The sequence below is a fragment of the Lissotriton helveticus genome, chromosome 11, assembly GCF_964261635.1.
Source record: "Lissotriton helveticus chromosome 11, aLisHel1.1, whole genome shotgun sequence".
Lineage (NCBI taxonomy): Eukaryota > Metazoa > Chordata > Amphibia > Caudata > Salamandridae > Lissotriton > Lissotriton helveticus.
In genome coordinates this window covers 1,098,659,456-1,098,681,428 of record NC_136072.1, presented here as the reverse complement: position 1 = coordinate 1,098,681,428, position 21,973 = coordinate 1,098,659,456, and the positions used below count along the sequence as shown (strand labels likewise).

General features: G+C 45.7%; 1 protein-coding gene across 1 annotated transcript in view; it reads right to left on the bottom strand.

Moving 5' to 3' along the window:
- Positions 1-11,796: 11,796 nt before the first annotated feature.
- Positions 11,797-21,973, bottom strand: part of UPB1 (beta-ureidopropionase 1) — a 69,138-nt gene continuing 58,961 nt past the window's right edge. The window contains exons 9-10 of the mRNA XM_078667760.1: positions 20,370-20,524; positions 11,797-12,795 (exon numbers count right to left, since the gene is read on the bottom strand). Of these exons, the coding sequence (XP_078523886.1) occupies positions 12,712-12,795; positions 20,370-20,524 (239 nt within the window). The 3' untranslated portion in view covers positions 11,797-12,711. The remainder of the gene's footprint in view (positions 12,796-20,369; positions 20,525-21,973) is intronic.

Sequence of the window (21,973 nt, the reverse complement as noted above, 5' to 3'; positions counted from 1 at the left end):
TGCTTTTAACATGCACACTCATGGAGAGATTATCATCTAAGAGGACTGCTAGGTTACTTACATGTTTTTTGGGGTAGGTGGTGAACCCAGCTCTGGTGGCCACCAGTCTGCCGACCAGACTGAGTGGACTTTTCCGAAGAAAAGGATCTCAATTTTATTTGTGTTAAGCTGCTTAAAGTTTAAGTCATCCACGAGGCAATTTTTAACATACAATCCTTGAATTTAACTTTGGTAAGAGTCGAGTTAGGATCCATAGTAATGACCAATTGCATTTCGTCGAAATAGGAGATAGTTTCAAAGCCACATGACCTAATGGGTTTTGCCAGGGGAGCCACAAACATTGAAAAAAGTGGGGCTCAGGATCGAACCCTGGGGCACCCCTTTGTCCAAGACCATGAGTTTTGATGAGTGGTTGCCCAACTAAACAGAATGGTTGCGCTCAGACAATGTTCTTCTTCCAATTCAAGGCTTTACCAGTGATACAAATCTCCCCCAGTCTTTGCACTAGGATTTGATGGGAGACGGCATCGAATGCCGCTGATCGGTCCAGGAGAACCAGCATAGCTGAGATTCCTTGCTCTAAGGCGAGTTTGATGGTATCAGAGACCTCTATTAAGGCTGATTCTGTGCTATGAAATGCACGGAAGCCTGACTTAGAGGGATACAGCAGGCGGTTGGATTCGAGGTAGGACACTAGTTGATGATTCATTAGAGACTTTAAAAATTTGGATATAAAGGGGAGTAGGAATATGGGTCTATAGTTTAGCATATCCAAAGGGTCTGCCTTAGGTTTTTAGGTCACACCTAGCAAACGCAGCGCATGCGTTGCTTCGCCTTGGTGAGACTATTGTTGTCGGTTTGGTGTGCGAAGGGAGACAAAACATGTGCGCGCCCAGACAGACGATGTGCACGCGTAGGGCTGGCGCGTTCACCACAATGCACGCATGGCGTGCTTGTGCTTTTTATTTCTCTCCCTCCCTCCCCCGCAGCTCTGACACAGGCACCCCCTCCCTGTCTACCGCTCCTCGGGCCTGCCCGGACAAGAGCTGGGCACACGCATGGCGTCTCTTTGGCTCACGGCGTCCGAGGTTACCCTGCAGCACACTCTACGATCTGGAACCAGGCAGGGCCCTCTCACCCCTGCACATCCTCAGACTCCGGCCCACTGCCCAAAATAAACAAGCGGCTGCGTTGGCGTAGTGGTGACAGCTTGTTAACCTTGAAGACGTTTAATTGCTTTTAGGAAGTGATGGAGAGTCTCAATTGTAAGTACTATTTGTTGGTAAAAGATCCAAACTTGTTTTTTAATTACGTGTTTTTGTAGCGTTCATCTTCTATGCACCTTAAATAGAAATGGGAACCTGTGTCATCGATCGTGTCAAATCAGTGCTTGGTTGTACCTGCCAATTGACTGCACGATGGCGAATGATAGCTTTACATTTTGTTACTCCTCTTCTCCTCGATTTAATATTTAGACCAGTCATAAGTTAAAATGAGTAGCCTGGCAAAATGCATAATATACAAGTTTGATGCAATGTTAATATTCAGCATGTTCCATGTATTCCTTTAATGCGTCTGAGCGTCTAAGCGCGTTTCCTCGTAACACAAGTACGCTATTAAGACTAGCTGGAGCTTTTAGAGAGCCGTCATTAGCACACACCCACCGTGATTAATGAGTACCCGAGCGCCACACCCAACCCCTCTGGCCAATAACGACAACATGATCGTTGCTACCTCTTTTTCTAGGATACTTGCGAAAAATCACATTCTCACAATGTACAACTCCTTCCGAGTGATGCACTGTCGACTGCAGCATGCTGCTTTGATCTAATGTGGTTAGGGGCATGCAAAGTATTGTTACTGCATTTACATAGCGCTTACTACCTCTGACAAATATGGCGGGTAGACCGTAGGATGCTATTCTGGAACCCAAGATTAATCGTCTCTGGTGTTGGGATGATTTTTGTAGAAGTAGGCGAAAGATAACGTACGTTGGAGGGACTCTTTTAGTCAATTGAACAGATCGAGAGTGTGGGTATTTTAAGAAGAGGTGCTCTATCCCCGAAAAGTAGTCTTTTAATGCCCTATCCAAAATATATTTAAAAAGTACCTTCAACACAATTATTCTAACCTTCTTAACCACATAATCAAAAGTGAATTAATTTCTGCTTAAAATAGCTAAACGTTTGTCTTTTGACTAACATTACATTCATTAAAGTAAAGCGGCATTCATCATGTGCTTCAAAACAAGTCAGGGAATTATTAATACATCATGTTCACGGTGCTAAAGTAGAATTTAGCATGCCAGATGTTGAAACTATGAAGTGATAAAGTGCAACCGTTGCCCAGACAGTGTTACCAAGTTTAACAAGCATTTGCAATGCAATAGGTCTCGCATTTGCAAGAGTTTGAGTGATTGGCATTGTAAATTACAATGCCTTTTATTTATGTGTTTTGAAAATCCGCAAGCGGTGCGTAGACACACACTTTATACTTCTAGTCGTTGCTTACGAGAAGCAAGGCTGGCAGTTACTGCGCCTCTTAACTGCCAGTCTTGCTTCTCCTAAACAAGGACTATAAGAACAAAGTGTGTGTTTACGCACCACTTGCAGGTTTTCAAAACACATAAATTAAAGGCATTTTAATTTAAAATGCCAATAGCTCAAACTCTTGCAGATGCGAGACCTATTGCATTGCAAATGCTTGTTTAAGAAGGGGTTTAATGCATGCGGTCTCCCATTTATGTGGAATAGTGACTGAGTGTAGACCGAGATTACATAAGTACGTGATTGAGGTAAGCAGAATAGGGATCAGGGTGGCAATCACATGAAGGGGGGTGGGGAGTGTCCGATTGAGAACTGGTTTTTAGGTCGAGCGACCTATCTCAATGCGCATGCGCATTGAGCGGGAGCGAGATATATAGGGGCTTATCGAGAGTTTACCTAACTGGCGATTCCACTGGCGATTTGTTGCAGCGCATGTGCTTTTTAGGTCATTGCGTAAGCGCAAGCCCTAAAAAGCGCGTGCACAATGCCACCAGCCGCCTGCCTGCCTCGCATTACCACATCAAAGGCGGCGCGTCTCAGGCCCCTGCTGCTTCACACCCTCATGCCGCTCTCCCCGCTCAGCCCCCTCCCCTGCCCGCCATGTCGCATTTCTCCTCCCCCCTCCCCACAGCAATGCCCTCCGTCTTGTTTTGTTTGTATTCTCCCACTGGGAAAGGTAACATTAGCTGTGTGCTTCGAAATTTTATTATCTCTTTCCTTCACCGTATCCTGACATCTCTTTTTAATCCCCCGTCCACATCTTTTCACATCATATTATTTCCCAGGTTTGCCTCACCCCTCAATCGTTTTCATTCGCCATTCTTTTCATTTCATTGTCCCCTCGTTGATTCCTCAATATCTCCCATTATCCGCTACTCTCCCTTTCACCCCTTTCTGTCTTTCATTCGCTTGTCTCTTTCTCCCACTCTTGCCTTCACACTCTATTGATCCCTCTTCACCACCAACTTGTTCCTTCCCTCCCAGTGACCGATTATCTTTCTCTCTCTTCCCTTTACCCTCTCGCCATCTTTGTCACCACGTCTCGTCCATTTCGTCTTTTTCTCTTTCGGGCTCCTACACTCCCTCTTTCTTTCTTTCTCATTTCCTGGGCCTCATATCGGACTCCTGCTTGTAGCTCCCTTTCGCGCTGTTTGTCAAATTTTCACCTTCCGGCTCTCTAAGTTCCTTTCATCTTTTCTCTCATTTGTTATTCACAACCTTCCCCTGGTCTCCCTTTCACGTTGTACCAGCCTTTGCACCCCTCTCTCCTTCGCTTCCATTCCACACTCCCTCCCAGTAGTTCCGATCATATTATTTCCCTCCCTGCTTCCTTTTCAACTTCTTTCCATCTCTTATTTCAGACGGCTGTGCCCCGTCCCCTTTTTCAGCGTCCATCATGCCCTCCTCACTCTTTGAGATGTGGTCTTCGCCCATCCTGTTTCTCCCCCGTGTGCCCTCGCTCCTCTCCCTGATTCTGTATTGGTCCTCTCATCTATGCTTCCAGTTCTCCCTTTTTGTCCCCCTCCCCACCAGCTGCACTCTCCTGATCCCTGTCTGCCTGACCCTATGACTATGCATACTTTAGGGGAAGAGAGGGGTAAAGAACTGGCGAACATGCGCCTTGACCTCATCGGACAGCGTCAGCTTTCATAGCAAAAAATATGGCTTCTAATCCTACACATTTTTTCCACACTCCCAGACTTGTGCGCAGGGCCAGGCACGCTAATGACCAAAGCACAGCTTCTTCCCTCACACGAAAAATCATCGCCACCAGCAATTTTCAAAATATGTTTTCCTTTTCTCCACATATGCGGGTCTTTGATTATCAAGAGAGCCTTTCAGTCTACTTGCAGTTTCCATCCACAATTCATCCGCTCTCAAGATCTGGATTCACTTCGACTGTAACCCCTTCATTCCACTCTCATATCTAACGTCCACCGCATCCACCACCACATCCACCACCACCACCACATCCACTGCATCCACCACCACATCCACCACCACATCCATCACCACCACATCCACCACCACATCCACCATCACCTCCACGACATCCACCGCCACATCCACCACCACATCCACCACACCCACATCCACCGCATCCACCACATCTACCACCACATCCACCACCACATCCAACACATCCAACACCACATCCACCATCACCTCCACATCCACCATGACATCCACCACCACATCCACCACATGCACCACCACCGCATCCACCACAACATCCACCACACCCACCACCACCACATCCACCACCACATTCACCACATCCGCCACCACATCCACCACAACATCCACCTCCACATCCACCACCACCTCCACATCCATGACATCCACCGCCACATCCACCATCACATCCACCACCACCACATCCACCATATGCACCACCACCGCATCCACCACCACATCCACCACACCCACCACCACATCCACCACCACCACATCCACCACCACCAAATCCACCACCTCATCCACCACCTCATCCACCACCTCATCCACCACCACCACATCCACCACACCCACCACCATCACTTCCACCACCACATCCACCACATCCACCACCACATCCACCACCACTTTCACCACATCCACCACCACCACATCCACCACCACCACCACCACATCCACCACCACATCCACCACCTCCACCTCCACCACATCCACCACCACCACCACATCCACCACCACATTCAACCCCATCCACCATCACCACCACATCCACCACCACCATATCCCCCAGATCCACCACCACCACATCTATATGTGTGTGTGTGTGGCTGTGTGTGTGTAGGTGCAAATGCAATGTTCTTGGATTTTCGTCACAATAAAATACACTGAACATAATCTTCACAAAACTTATTTACAAACGTTTAAGCTATTGCCATTATAAATTACAATAAATTTTATTTAAGTATTAATTATTTACAAAATTAAAAGCCATTGTTATTTGTAATATCAATATATCTAAGTCACGTAAATACAATACACATTGCATTACAAATGCTATAGGTGTCACATTTGCGAAAGTTAAAACTATTGACATTGTAACTGACAAAGCTATTACTTTTGCTATTTTCAAAACCAACACATAAATAAAAAAGTGTCATTTACAATACCAATTGCTCAAACTTTCCTAATGCGAGACCTATTGCATTTCCAATGCTTGTTTTTTATAGACTTTAGTCGGGCCAGTGTTTGATCCGCTGTAACAGGATTGAAACATTCAAGGATGGAAAATTGAGAGTTAATCTTGACTTCCTGAGATTCCAAAGTAATAGGTATTGAATTGTAGATATTGTTATTTTTTTGTTTAAAGGGCAAAGCGAGAATATCGCAATGTGGTTGGGATATGGGTATTTTGGGATTGCAGCATCTATGATTTCTGAGTTCCTCAAGGATTTCAAAGAGCTCTTTTGAAGAGTTTTTTGCAGCATTGATTCTCTCGGCTATGTGAGTTCTTCTAGCAATATTACAATATTTTAGATATTTCCTTAGGGCTACTTTGTAGGAGAGTCTCCGCTCCTCTGATTCAGATTTTCTCCATTTATGTTCCAATTTCCTAACTGCTGACTTCTCCATTTTTAGGAATCCGGAGTACCAGGGGGGAGGTGGTTTTTCTTTTTTGATCTTTTTAGCAGGCAATGGTGTCTAAGGCATTTATAAATGAGTCTTCAAAGGCTTTTAGTGAAAAATTGGTGTTTTCATTGTCCGATAAGATAGGAGGAGTAAAGGCAGGAAGAAAGGTGGAGGGAACCACCTTTCTCCAAGGTCTCCTAAGTTTCATGGCCTGATGGAGGGCACACTTAGGTTTCTGTACATCTAGGTGGAAATCTATAGAGAAGTGGTTGGTCCACGCCTGTGCGAGTGGAGTGTCCACTACTCGGTTGGTCGCATCTGTAAATATTAGATCAAGAGTGTGCCCAGCAGCAGTGTGTGTCGGACCTGATAGCATTTCGTGGAGACCCACTGATTCCATGTACTCTAAGTGACGAATGGTATCAGGGTCAGCTTGATTATCAATATGATAATTGAAATCCCCCAGGAGCAGAAAATTATCCGCTTCTAAGATGTGTGGTGCTAGCCTTTCCATGAGCTTCGCATTGAAATCTTTCTTTTCATCCGGTGAGCGATAGAGCAGTGCTCCCTTCCAGGATAGGTTGGCGGAGGCTTTTAATTAACATCATTGTTATCTCACAAATTGCCTCCAACACTGAGGACATGAGCATCGGGCCTGCCACCAAACTTGACCACCTAGCTTAAGGGCCCATCACATTTTTTTTTTTTTTTTAAATATATTTTTATTGCAGAAATCAATCACAGTTACAATTCAATCACCTGTATGTTGTTCCAGTGCAGTTACATCAATAAAAAAAGTCTAATATCTATACACGGCCATTCAGCCCAGAACCCGGAGGTCGGGCGGCATGTGCTTCAGATCATCGTTTGAGAGTGCAGCACTTTGTGAGCGTTCAACAGGTGAGGATGAATAGATCTCTTCCGCTTTTCCAAACAACCTAGGTAAACTCCCTTCCCCCCCAAACGAATAGTCCCACCCAGAGGTTCGAGTGTCAATCTTCAGTGTTCCAAACTCTAGTGCTCAACGGAAGCTGATACAGTTCCCGTTCCCTCTATCCACCACCCCCCTCCCACCCCGCCATCGGTGATCTAGTATACTCTCAAAGAGCTTACGGTAGAAGACAATGTCATTTCCAATGCAAGTACCCCGCCTGTACGATTCTACGGGGGGATGGACGGATCTTCCTCAACACTATCAGAATCAGTGTGCATGTCATGGTCGCGCAGGGCCTGAACCAACGTTTCCCAGGCTTGTGCCGCCTCTAGTGCTCGCTCGTCTTGACGCCGCCGCGCCAGCTGGTATCGCAGGATACTCTCGCTTCCCGCCCACTTAAGAAGCTCATTGCGCCATTTAGTGCCTGTTGGACCAACCCACGCCTTCCAATGTCTGGTTATCTCCCGTTTAGCTAGGAGCAACCCCAGGTCAATGAATTTACTAGAAATTTTATTTTTGGGGGTATGCGGGAACCAGTGCAGGATCCCCACCGCGGCGTCAAGTTGCAGTGACCTTCCCGTCACTCCGCTAAGCGTATCTCCTAGGAACATCCAGTAAGAGGTCAGCGCAGGACAGGACCATAACATGTGGATGAGGTCAGCCCCGAGCGCCCGGCATCTAGGGCAGGCTGCTGTGTCCGAGGCGAAATATTTCTGTATTTTCTCCGGGGTCAGATAGGCCCGATGTAATATGTAGAAGTGGACCAGTTGGAACCGAGCACCACGCGTGCCCTTCCAGGCTCGGCGTATCAGCTGGGCCCACGTAGCCTCCGGGATGTCCTTCCCAACATCTGCTGCCCATCTGGTCCTAAGCACTTCCAGGGGGGCTAGTCGCTCGTTGGTCATCCTGGAGTATAAGCATGTAACCGCTCTTATCGTCCCAGCCGTCATCATGACATACCGACATGCCGCTGACAACTGCGGTTCCTCGAGGCCAGTCTTCCAGTGTGCCTGGAGCGCCCTGGCGACCGCCGCATGGAGTAGAAAATCGCCCCGGGGAATGTCAAAGCGGTCTAGCAGTGCCCGAAAAGGCAACGTCATCCTGTCCTCATAGAGGTCTCCCATGAGCTGTATGCCCGCCTCCTCCCAGGCCCGCAGCCGCGACCAGTCGCCGCCATGCGGTAGGGCGGTGAGCATCCCCAGCGGGATCTCCGGGGCATAAGGCCGCAACGTTCCCAGCCTGCGGTGCACCCGGTTCCAGCACGATCTAATGGTGCGCTTTTCTTGGGTGAGGTCCCTCAAAACTAGTCTCTGTTGCAGCGCAACATAGGACAAAACATGCCTGGGTATGCCACATCCCCGCGCCTCTTCCGGGCCGCGAAACTCCTGTGCCACCTCCTGAGTGTAAGTTTGCAATTGGGCAGCCAAGTAGTATGTTTCAAAGTCAGGTACGGCCAATCCCCCTTCTACCTTCGGTCTCATCAGGGTCTTAAGTGCTACTCTGCGGCGGCCCGAGCCCCAAAGGAACGCTACAATCAAAGAGTCCAGGTATCGAAAATTGGCCGGTGGGATCCAGACCGGGAGTGTCCTGAAATAATATAAAAGCCGTGGGAGCGCCACCATCTTCAGCAGAGCGATCCGTCCCATTACCGAGAGCGGTAGGGTGGCCCAAAAGGACATGCTGCCCTTCAACGCACGGATACATCTAGAGACATTACCCTCAAGGGTGTCAGCAGGGTGATGGTAAACATGTACCCCTAGATATTTAAAGCAACTAGGTTCCCACCGGATCGCCCAGGGAGTGTCCAGCCGGGGTTCATCACCGCGGACCGGGAACAGGCAAGTTTTCGTCCAATTTACTCTGAGGCCCGATATTTCGCCAAAAGCTGTGAGTACTGCATCAGCCCCGGTCAAGGCCGCATCAGCGTCCTCAAGGAAGAGCAGCAGGTCGTCTGCATACAGGGAGATGAAGTGGTGTCCCGACAGGGTCTGCAATCCCCTGTAATGGGTTCCCGCGCGGATCGAGATCGCCAAGGGCTCCACCGCAAGGGCAAATAGCAACGGGGACAGCGAGCATCCCTGTCTCGTGCCCCGTTCCACCGGGTAACGTTGGGAGATCAGCAGGCCCGAGCGAACTCTGGCCACCGCCGAGGCATATAACACTGTGGTCCATCGCAGAAACCCCTCTCCCAGGCCGAAGCGCTCAAGTACTCTGCGGAGGTAAGCCCACTCCAAGCTGTCAAAGGCCTTCTCCAGGTCAATCGAAAGGATCATGGGATTAGGAGCTTCAGCGTGGTCCCCCTCCAGCAGGCGAAACAAGCGGCGAATGTTCATCGTAGTGTTACGCTTGGGGATGAAACCCGCCTGGTCATCATGCGTGAGGCTAATATACTGCTTAAGATCTTATAATCGACCGTAAGCATCGACAGCGGTCTGTAGAACGCAGGGTCACCGCTCTCCCTACCAGGTTTGAGCAAGGGCACCACTAGGGCCTCACGCATCGAGCCGGGTAAGCGCCCCGGGTCTTCGCCTCCCTGTAAACCGCTAAAAGCCTGGGAGTCAAGAGGTCTACGTAGGTGGAATAAAACTCCACCGGGAGTCCGTCAAGACCCGGCGTCTTATTACGCGCCATCTTTTTTATGGCGCTACGGATCTCCCCTATCTCCACATCCCTCCCCAAGTCCTTCGCCTGTGAAGGCTCCAGGGTGGGGACCTGTAGGTCGCGTAGGAAGCCGTCAATCGGGGCGGTATCCAGTGGCAGTCCACTGCGGTACAGTACCTCATAATAACGCCTAAAGCAGTAAAGGATTTCAGGTTGGGTATAAACCTCCTCACCCTCAGCTGTGCGCATAGCCACCGTGGGTGATGTGCGCCTCATTGGGTTGGCAAGCCAAGCCAGGAGTGCCCCCGATTTGTCACCCTCTGCGAGCGATCTAGTCATGTAAGCCTTGTGATCATAACTCCGTAGTCGTTCGACTTCTACAGCTACCGCCTCCCTCGCCGCTAAGGTCTGTTGCTGGAGCTCCGGGCGGCCGGGGCGGAGGAGTTCCAGGTCACGTAGTTTCCGGTCCGCCTTAGTCAGGTTTTCCAGGAGGACCCGGCGCACCCCCACCTTCTGTGAGATACAATAGCCCCAAACCACTACTTTAAAGGCGTCCCATTCCGTGGCCCTCTCCGCCGTCGTGCCCTCGTTCGTCTCAAAGTATCCAATGATCTGGTCTTCCAGGGCACCGCGGAACACCACTTAAGGGCCCATCAATAGCAGAAACCATGAAGGATTCATCTAGAAGTGCAAACAAAACACTCTTGAAGTCACAGGCTGGACCAATGTTCTGCATGAACACAGAGATTCAGATCTTCAAGCTGGTCTCTAAAAGGCCTGACCGTTTATCCACAGTGCTCAGATCTTTTGACATTTAGGGCAGTGCACATTTAAACCTCCATAAACAAGATTTCTTCAACAGCTAATGAAGTGTAGTGTGCATTTTTGCACGTGTTGGAGATCATAGGGGTACCCAGGCTCCATGATTTACCTGGAAGGGTCAGGCAAAATATGGAAGAATTATGTTCTTTAAAAATAGGATAAAGGACTTCGCAAGGAAGTGTGCATTTTTTTAAAATGGCATCAGGTGTGCTCAGATAAATTTGCCCTTTGTTCAGCTTATGCTAAATCAACGAGTGGAAATAGGAAAAAATATATTCTAATATAGATATTAGCGTTGGTTAAAGAAGTGGATTTTGAATGCCTGTTTTCACTTAAGCCCATGAAAAAGAGGCGTTGAAGCCTCGATACGCGTCGGCATGAGGACATCATATGGCACATGAGAGGCAAGCTGCAGTGAGGCTATAAGACGCCTGCGGGCAAGGAGTGCTGTCTAGTGCTCTTTCAATGCTAGGGCAGATTGTTGAATAATATATATCTACCAAGCACAATTTTTACAATTTTTGAAGTGATGGTCAATTTTGCAGATATTTTCAATTTCTACCTATGTGTAATTTGTAAGGGAAAGAAGGATAAAACGAATTGATGGACCCACAAAATTATACACTTCTGAAAACTAGCCATTTCCGGTAATGTGTTGCCCTCCAGATTACTTACAATGCTAGGTGATTTTGAGAGATTTATTTTCAACATGTGTTTTCGTGCACATTGATTTCCAATTGTAAGCCTCGAATATACAGAAATTCGATATATAATAACACATATTTTATTACCCTGCTTTAGGACACGTGACAAAAATGTTGTCCCAAATGTGCGACTATACGTATACCTCAAAAGGTGCAGGGTTTCCCTTACCTGCCTATAAGATATATATGGATATTTTTACATACAATTTGCAAAGCCTGAGGATTTTCAAACACCATTTCCCACATTTTACACACACAACATCCAATCCTTAGTAAGAATAAGGCTTAATTCCTTAAGGAGCTGGAAAATGGTTAGCTCAACAGGTGTCAATCAAGGTATCTCCTTTGTAGCCAGTAACAAATTGAGGCATTGCTACAGAGAGTCCACTGCCCAATAACTCCTCCGCATAGGTGAATTAATCATTACATTCAATCATGTTGCTAGTAAGGCACAACAACAGTCAAAGAAAATCACGACATCTAAGAATTGACATACCTCAAAATACTGTTGTTAAATAGCATTTATCTAAAATGTGTAATAAATACACATACAGCACATTAATGCATCATTTAAGAAACACTGTTCTAAATAAAATAACAAATGTAATTCACACATTAGAATTTATTATTCACCTGAGATTTCTTTTTCCAGGAATGTATCACAATTAATAATAATTACAATTATTTGAAGTGTCACTAATGAGACTGGCTAATCCCAGTTAAAATTGTGAGGTTCAGTGTCAGCCTTTTTCTGGACATGTGTATATACTACAATCCTACACATAAGGAAAGTGAAAACCTGTTCTTATGAAAAGGTGCATTGTGCACATCCAAGTGCCTGGAACAGAAGAAACTTGGAAAGATCAGCTATGTACATTTATTCGTGTAAACAATTTTATTGCACAGATTAAATTAAATAGTTCACTTAATCATATTTTTGATTTTCTGTTCTACAGTGCAACAGACCTCTTCAATAGCTTCATGTAGGCGCATGTGCCGAATTCATTTGTCCATGGCGTACCTACTTACACAAAATGTTTCTCAAATGTAATCATACCAGAACCTTAGTAGTCAAACTGTGATGTACCAATCACTTTAATATTTAAAGTGCTTTCTATTTATTTATATTTTAAAACGTAATTGCATTTTCTTGAACTAAAACAACTACAAATTAAGTCACTAGCCATGATTTTTTCAAAAATTGTAAAGCACAGTTTAAATGTAGGAGCCTTCAAAACTGCCAACAACCACATATAAAATTAGGTTAACACTGAGGTAGGATACCACTTATTAAAAAATAATTTTGACAACATTTTAGATACAATTGCACATATCCTTCTTTGGCATTAGGGCTGTACTATAAGTGAACAAGTCAGTCAGTCAAAACGTTTCTGAAATCAACATGGAGCAATGTGGCTTCCAGAAACAGCATAAAGACAAGTGGGGTTCTTGGGTGATGGCTTCGCTCCCAGTAATCTCTGTCGGCGCAGAAGGAACCCATATAGCCTGGGCCCCATCGCTACTCTTGGATGATGTTCGGTTTGAAGTCTGGCTGGATGATTTCAGCAAGTTCCCGTGCGTAGAGATCGTATCTTCCGGTCATCTGCAAAGGGAGAGACAAAGAAGTTCCTGACACTTGGGTTTAGATCACCTGCCTCCTTCTAACACCCAACTAAATGTCTTCCCTTCTATTCGAACAAACACTGGACTCCTTCCCACCACCACAAATCCATCCGCTCCTTGAACCTGCTGGAGCCCTGACTGCCAACCCTAAATATCCCCCATTATATCCTTGAGTCTTTCCTTTCTTATGTCTCACTAGTCCTCTTTATGTTCTAAAGAGGTCCATTACCTGTTGCCTCCAAGAGACTACCACATATCCCCTTGGCCTCCGGGAAGTAGCCTCCCTGACACCATCTGCTTTAGTACTGCTTCCTTGTAACTCTGTTTCAGCCAGCCAAACATTTGTTAGCTGCAAACTAACCAGTTGGTTAAACCTTTTTAAATGCAGGACAACAGTACTGAATACCTCTGCCTTAGCAATGTGAAAGGCCTCCTCCAATTTTTAAATATCTATTCTTCCCTGTGGAAATGTGTTAATAATGTTGCTCCTATGTGTCATCTGCAGTCACTTCTCCTACTGTGGCACCAATTAGAACAGTTTTCCTTTATTGTGGTTTGCAATATACTACTCTTTGTACTTTTAGTGACTAGTCTACCTCTGGGGAAGACTCTGAAACCCACTTAATAACTAAAATTAAGAAATACAAGCTGGAGATCTGCCCCCACCATTCCTGGTCATTCGTACCCTACACGTCATCTCTGGCCTCACACCTGCCTTTAGAGACCAAGTGATACCTACCCGCTTTCCTATCTCACCCCCTTTAAACCACTCCATTCATAATAGCAAATACCTAACCCCTGCCCCACCACCTCCTTGCTTGAGCTCTTTTTCTTTTTTGAAGTTCTACCCATCTCAATAACCTTTACAACTAAGTCAGGTGCTTCCATCGTTCCTCAAGAATTGTATCCATTCCAGTGACAAGATTAGGATTTGATAAAAACATGAAAATATTTGAGTTGTAGCCATCTAAGAATTTATGTCCAGGAAAAAGCACATGCAGTGATGAAAATACCCAGGCACCTGCTGCAGAAGCCCCTTTAGGTAGTCTTGTTATATCCTGTACAATGATTGCTGTGTGCAAAGCCATATTTGCCGCAAGCCTAAGTTAAATTTACTGATGATATCACTGAAATAATTTTTTATTCGCTGCCCAATTTCAGGACGACAACGAAATCCTCAGCGCATAACCAAAAAAAGACAATTGTCCCAGAATAATTAGTAGAAACAGAGGGATCTCTGACACCGAGGGGGAAGGCGGTTTGGATATATTTTCTGACCCTTGTAGGAGAGGAATGCGCGGAGAGAAATTGCGACCTTGAGTAGATCCAAAATTCTGTTTACTTAAACAACCGTCCAGAGATGTTTGATGTCTGATGGTGATATTAAGATTGTAGGGTTTGTTGAAAGTATAACTGGGAGAGAACTAACAAGAGTGAGTTACTTCTCTTGGGGAAAACTCTTCCTACTGCAGACGTATCTACTGCAATAGTTTCAGGAGCAGACTGGTATTTAGGAAACAATTGTATAGTAACATTGAGGGTGCGTGAGACGTTCTAGCAACTTTGCAATCAGAACGTATCGCTAATCGGGACGGAGAGGATTTCCTTGCTAAATACATGTGAAGCTATCAGTGTCCTTTGCCTTCCTTGCAATCCGATTTCTCTGCACCAGTGAGAGAACTGTGAAATTGTTAAATCTTTTAAATGTAAGCTTTAGGCAAGACCCACACATAGTTCATCCATGTAGGAGGGGTGATAGGGTGTTAGCCATCAGAAAGGCCGTAACCAGAATAAGTATCTCTTTCTTCTCATAGATACTTCCTAGAGAGGTGTGGCGCCGCGGCCAGGGCGACTGACGCTGGAATCTGGGGATCACAGTTCTATTCCCGGCGCCATCAGCAGATTAGCCCAGCACCATGTGACTCTGGGCAATAGCTTGCTTAATCTTCCCGATGGACCCCAGCGCTTGGAGACCCTTACGGGTGATTGTTTGCGCTTTACAAATATGGATTATTATTGTACATTCATCGCCTTTTGAAAGATTCCCAGAGCAGTTACAATCTGCCCCGAATATGGCCAGAAGAAGAAATAATGCTGCTAACCAAATCCAGGAAGTGCTGTTTGACCACCTTTGGTCTACGGTTGGGTCATGAAACCCAGACAGCAATGTTTGCAAAAGTGACCAGGAAAGGGGACAGACGTCTAGGAAAAGTATGCCCATCTGAAGAGTCTAAGTGGCTGTGCAACCCATGGTTGAATATACAACTCTGTCTTTCAACTCATAATAAGTCTTGATGTACCTAAAGATACACCTCAAGATGCCCAGTGTCCTCTTTCTGAGGACCAGTAAACACCTCAAACATCTGATAATCCAACTGGAACTCCATTATCCTCAACACAGAGAAACTCAGATCATTGCTGTGTTCAAGTCAATAACGTTTCTTGTACTTCTCCGAATGATAAGAAGGGGGTTAGAAAAGCAGCCGATGAAGCTTTTGAAGTAGATGGAATCCAAGTGCAGCCTTCAGGCTAACCTCGTACTTTGAAAACCCAAGGAACAATTGTTCGACACACAGTGTGCATGCTACTGTGCTTGCAACCTGAGATGATGTGAACAAGGCATATGGTCTCCTCGGTGAAAAACAAAGTAAGTAGATATGCATGGGCTTCATGATGGCAGGCATTAAGAACATCAAATCCAGAGGGAAATTCCATGCTAGCATCACCAGGAGCCTCTGTGGGAACTTGTTCAATGCTACATCTTGGGCTGGACCCCGTGATGATCCGGTAACCGGTAATTGGTATCCAGTGAGGGGATATCGTGAAGTCGCTGGAGTTCAGAGTTCATTTGCCTGCATGGACACTGATGGGCAGTGGCTGCCTAGGTTCCAGTCCTCACTCGGTACCCACTTTAGGGATGGTAAAGAGGTAGGGACTAGTAGCTCAGAAACTGCTGGATGTAGTCAGGATTTTGCAGTAGTGAAGGCACCCATGAGAACAGTGACACCCACAACAGAGAGTGCAGGGTCCAGAGGCTACTTAACCAGAGATTCATCAGCAATATCCCTGAAACCATAGCAGGTATAATTACAAGGTTCTGATATCAAGACGGTCTCTTCCAGTGGATGGGATAGGACCCCATTCCTGGGGTTGAAGTTCAGATTCACACAGACCTGAGAAGGTGACAAAGAAGGTAAGTGCACATCACAGGTAGGATTGAGGATGATGCAGGTGCTCCCTTCTCGGCGATGAAGGTGAAGGAGTAGTTCCTTAATGAAGGCATTTTGCGCTTGTCCGATGCAGCTGGCTTGGATGACATCATGGCTCATGGGCATTCTCAATGCCTCAAGATATCCCTCAGGCAAGTCCTTCCAGTCAGCTGAGCTTTGTTTCTCTTCTGCAGATCAGGTCACTTCTCCTGGCAGGGACAGTCCAGCTGCAAGGCTTCCACAACATAGACTAAGTCCGGAGGGAGAATGGTCACCCGAGCAAAGGCTCACTCCAGACCCTTCAGTTGTCTTCCCTCTTGCTGCTGGTGCAAAATACTTCCTCAGTGACAAGTAGCAACACTGAACAAAGTAATGACTGAGGTTAATACTTATCTTCTCGTGGTAGACAGGTTTGATCAATCAGGGTGGCCATACCTACTGAATGACCAGATGCTCCTTAACCGTGGAGGATTCTTCATGCTATTGGAGCCCAAATGTGTGTGCTTCCTGCTCTTCTATCCCTCATTATACCAGTTTAGGAACGCCCTAATGGATGTGGATGGCTCTGTCTGGAGAGCCATTTCACTGGAGGTGCTGGTCACAGACCAGAAAGGAGGAGGGTAGAAGTAGAAAAAGGGAAAAGTTGTGCCCAAGAATTTGATTACTATATACTGTAATCCAAAATGCATTCTCTGATTTGTACATTCATTTATTTGGAACAGATCCAAAGAACTCAAATGAAACAAAGAGACTACAGCCGACACGTGTTTCCCCCGTGGGGCTAAATTGCCCAAGGGTTTTTTCAACGCCAAAATCTTGTTACGCTCGACATAGTAGAATGGCAGTACCTCTTTGCAGTCCTGTGTCGTATGGGCTTTGGCCCTAAATTTCAGGCCTGGATACGGCTCCTATACAAGGAACCGGTGGCTCAGGTGACAGCCAACGGTCACATATCACATACTGTACAACTGGTAAGGGGGACCCGCCAGGGCTGTCCGCTGTCACCATTATTGTTCGCGTTGGCGCTGGAACCGCTGGCGACATTAATTAGGATGACCCCGTTGCTACAAGGCATTAGCTGGACGGAAGGGTGGGAAGATCGCATCTCACTCTGCGCCAATGACATGCTGCTATATCTTACGGACCCCGACCATAGTATACCAGAGCTCCTTGAGATTTGCAAAACAAACGGGAAAACATCAGGATACACGATAAACTGGTCCAAATCAGTTCTGTACATTTTGAAAGGTCCAGACCTGTCACTCCCCACCGACTGCCCAATCATAATAGCAAGAGACTCCTTTAAGTATTTAGGTATACACATCACCAGGGATGCGGCAGAATTCTTTAGCAAAAACCTGGCGCCCCCTTTAGAATGGCTGAAACGCGATGTCAAACACTGGGCGTCCTTGCCCCTAACGCTTCTGGGGAGTGCAGCACTATACAAAATGATGGCCCTGCCGAGATTTCTCTATGCCCTTGACAACACACCCTACCCGATACCGCCACGATATTTTAGACAAATTGCGGCACAGGTTTCCACCCTTCTGTGGGGCAACCTACCGGCACGTATAGCACAACTTAAACTGAATAGGAGCTGGTATGACTGGTGGGATCGCATTGCCGAACCTACAGTTATACTACTGGGCGGCGCAACTCAAAACCATCAATCACTGGATTCACGCACCCCAAGATGATCCAGCATACAGGGCCGACAGGTTGCAGTTGGGCACGAACAACATGCTGGCGGTGCTATATAACAGAAGTCTGGCCGCAAAACTAATAGGGCCCACAAAACACACAGTTGCGCTGTGGTATGCAGCACAGGCAAAATTGGGGTGGAAAGGGACGATCACTAAACTCACCCCGCTCTGGGACACCAAGGCATTAGGACAGTTGAGAAACAGCAAAGGCTTTACACAATGGGACAATATTGGAATCTTCACGGTGGGAGACTTGTGGGATAAGGGGACAGTGATTCCCTTTGCTCAACTCCAACAACAATATGACTTGAGTCCGACTGAAACATACAGACACGTACAAATTAGACATGCTTTGCTAACGGCACTCCCAGCTGACACTGACATCCCAGAGGCCTCGCCATTGGAAGACAGTCTACTCACAGATTTCATGCAACAACGCGCAACGTCCCTAACGTACCGAAAACTACTTAATACCTTGCCCGATCCTACACTTAGACTACGGAATAAGTGGGTGGAAGAAGTAGGAGATATGGATGATACGGATTGGTTGGCGGCCCTGGCATCCCCTAGGGAGGTGGGCATATCTGCCAAGTTCCGACTGGTGCAACTTAAAATATTACATCGTGTGTACTATACCAGAATCACTTTACACAAGATGCAACGGGCGTCGCATCCCTTCTGCCTTAGGTGGTGCGGGGAGGAAGGCATGCTTTTTCATACACTGTGGGAATGTCCAGCTATAATAGAATACTGGCGACAGGTCCTGCGCACTATTTCACAGACACTAGAGGTTTCCCTCCTGCCTGAACCACGAAAATGTATTCTGAATATATAGGACCCCACTGATCTTACTCGCCATGGTCAAACCTGGGGAACACTGGGCCTCATGATTGCAAAGAGAGACATAGCGCAGAGGTGGGGCGCGACAGACCCCCCCACGCTAGCATTGTGGTGTAGGAATATGGACCTGATTATGGTAACAGAGCGTACAGTATATGTGATCAGGGGAAGCCCGCGTAAATGGAATAAAATCTGGGCACCTTGGAATACTTTCAGGGGAGATATATGCGAGTTGCTGCCGGAGGACGACATTGATAGTTCAGATGACGAAGAGGGAGAGCTCTAGCGATGCAATGCATAAATGGACCTGAACAGTCAGTTGAGAAGTGTCATGTATGACTAATGTCTTGAGAATTGTTCGACTGCCTAAGTTTTGCCAATTGAAAGTAACATTAATGTATGATTATTGTCATAACTGCCACTGTTTTATTCAATAAAAACAATTTTTAAAATAAATAAATCTTGTTACGGTCATGTGACTTCAAAATATTTGCTCCTACATTCCTTATCGGGTCTGGTGGCTCAGTGGAGTAATGAGTCTATTGCAGGGGCCTGTGTTCAACCTCATGGTCACAGGTTCAAATCCTGGCGGGTCCACTCAGCCTTTCATCCATCTGAGGTCGATAAAATGAGTATCATTGAGTTGGGTAACAACAAACATCTGTTATTCAGCGCCAAGATACCCGTAGTGGTGAAAGTGCGCTTTACAAATACATATGTTATGAAATGATCGTCATTTCACAAGGACCGCAGGAACAAATATTTTATTATTACAGGATATTGTAGTCGAATTCTTGGGCACAACTTTTCCCTATCTCTACTTTTACCAAGTTGCTCAACGTAGTGGTTCTTGGATGTAACCACTTGATGGAGAAGTGGCAACCATAGATTTGGATCCTGTCCCGGTCTGTTGCTGGAAATTCTGGACAGTGTTCACCCATTCATCGACAACCAGGAAAGGAGGAAGGCTGATTTTCACTCTGTCTGGGGAAACCGACACATCAAAGGGCATGGGTTACCTATCTCCATCTCCCTTCCCTCTGGCACATCTAGTATCTGGGACAGGGGGCAAGCCTGTGTTTATGTGGACAGGCAGCTCCAAAAACTGCAGCACACACACAAGGAGTCTAATAGACTCACAAGTTCACCAGTCGATTTACCACAACAAACAAGGCACTATATCAATGGAATATGTGACGTTACAACGCATGCTAATACATCGCATGCCATTGCAACGCCAATTTTTAGTCCAACTTTCTGTCAGGGGGGGGGGGGGCGCTAGAAGTTGGAACAGAATAATTTTCTATTCCAACTCCAGTATGTGCAACAGTAGGGAAGATGTTGGAGTTAAATGCAACACCTTCTACCCACTGCTGCACACCTTTTGCGTTGCAACGACATGCGATGTAAAGGCATGCGTTGTAACAGTTCCGTAGTAAATGATGTTTCCCATATCAATGCATTTACCAATCATACACGTCAAAGAAATGGAGGAAAAACACTCTGGTATGGTCGACTCAAGAGAACTTTACAATGGGGAGTAGTAGACAGTTCTCCCAAATGAAGATTTCTGCTCAACCTAAAGCTCGACAAGTAAGAGAACTCTTCCTGAGTGACAGAGCAAGAAACAAGGCAACAGATATTACCTCATCCTGGGTGGACTTTGACGGTAAATTATGCACTTATAATTGTCATCGCCTGTGGGTAGCTGTGTTTCTGGACTTATAATTGGTAATGTCCCGAACCGGTCTCAAGAGGCCATGAAAGAATGAATGAATGAATGAATGATAACACAAACATACCGTGAAGTTCCATTTGTCACTGACTTGCCGACAAAGGTTCAAGTCAAGCTCAGTCACCAGAAGGCCATCGCTGGTGCGAGAAAGGCCTGGGGTCCTGCTGCCATCAGGTGCTGACACGTAACTGGAGCCGTAGAAGTGGCCAAAGTCATGGTGGGCTTAAAAAGAAAGACAATCAAAAGGTAAAAATCTTAACATTTAATTGTTGATTTATCACTTCTGCACCACACTGCTGAACCTCACGGACATGCTGTCTTCGCACCAAAGTATTTTATCTAGGCTCACAAAGACTATCCTAAATAAACTTGCAGGCTTAGAGAGAGTGAAAAATCCAATCACAAGATATTTTAACAATGCACTGAGTATCTCGGGATACGAAGCACTATATAAATGTAAATATAGTACAAAACAAAATGCAATATTGCAATCTTTTGCAAAAAGGTGTTCACAAGGAAATGTTAAGCAAAGTGATCTCCTAAAATGTGTTGGCAAAGCATGGGCATAAATGTAGTTCTCGCAAATCTCTACCTACAGAAACTTAAAATTATCAGAGATTTTAGATTGATTAACGTTTGGAAATAAAGGGCAATATACTTCAAAAATGATTGAGTGGATTTTTAATTTGTGGATACCTTTTTAGATATTATGGGAATTGTGAAGGAATACCCAAATGGATTTGTGATTTATTATAAATTTAATGTAGGACTTTTTATAGCATTCTAAACCAGTGCATAAACATCAAACAGGTCTATACATTGTAGGACGTAATAATGAATCATTTGAACAAGGCCTTAGCCAAAATTAATTAGCGGCAAGGAAAATATACGGTATTTCAAAATTTTGCATTGTCCTCCAGAGGCTTGTTTCCACAGAAATTGTCTTGCTGAGAGACATTTTTACCAAAATCCGCCTCCTGGCAGTATATTGGAAAATGTTTTAAAGCAAAGAGAGTGCTTGACAAAAAAAAGTGATGTAAAGTCCATAAGGCTAACTCCATCTGGAGCAGGCCAAGACTCCATTTTCTCTATTTTTGCTGAATCATTGACATGTCTGCCTTTGTCCTTATCTTTCCAATAACCTGTGGAAGTGTCAAGTCATTCAGACAAAGAAATCGAAAAGACACTTGAAGCGCAGACCATGGCCTTACTAGAACACTTTAAGCGACAATAGTCTGGGACACATGCTTTGTTTTCTCCATTTCAAGGCCAGATAATAATAACAACATAATTAGTGTACTTTGAATTGAGGTGTTTTTACCTTATTTGTTTATAGAAATGCTTCTAAGACTAGCAAAGTCAGACACAGGTTAAGTCAGACATTTCTAAGGTTATGTCAGACATTACAAACTCAGATACGATATAGTATAAAAGGCTCTCCAATCGACCACTTGTAAGGAGAGTTCCCAGATTATTGTGAAAGATACTGCCAGAAGGTCTTCAGACTGCAGTGATGCTACTGCGTCTGGTTCTACATAGAAAAGAAGATGCGGAGCCAAGTCGGGTAGGCTGGAAGCTACAGCTGATGTGTTTCCTTTTCCAGGAAAAACTTGCTCCCAACTGCTGGTAACTCCAGCGTTTTGCTGTAAACAGGTATGCTGCGCATTGATT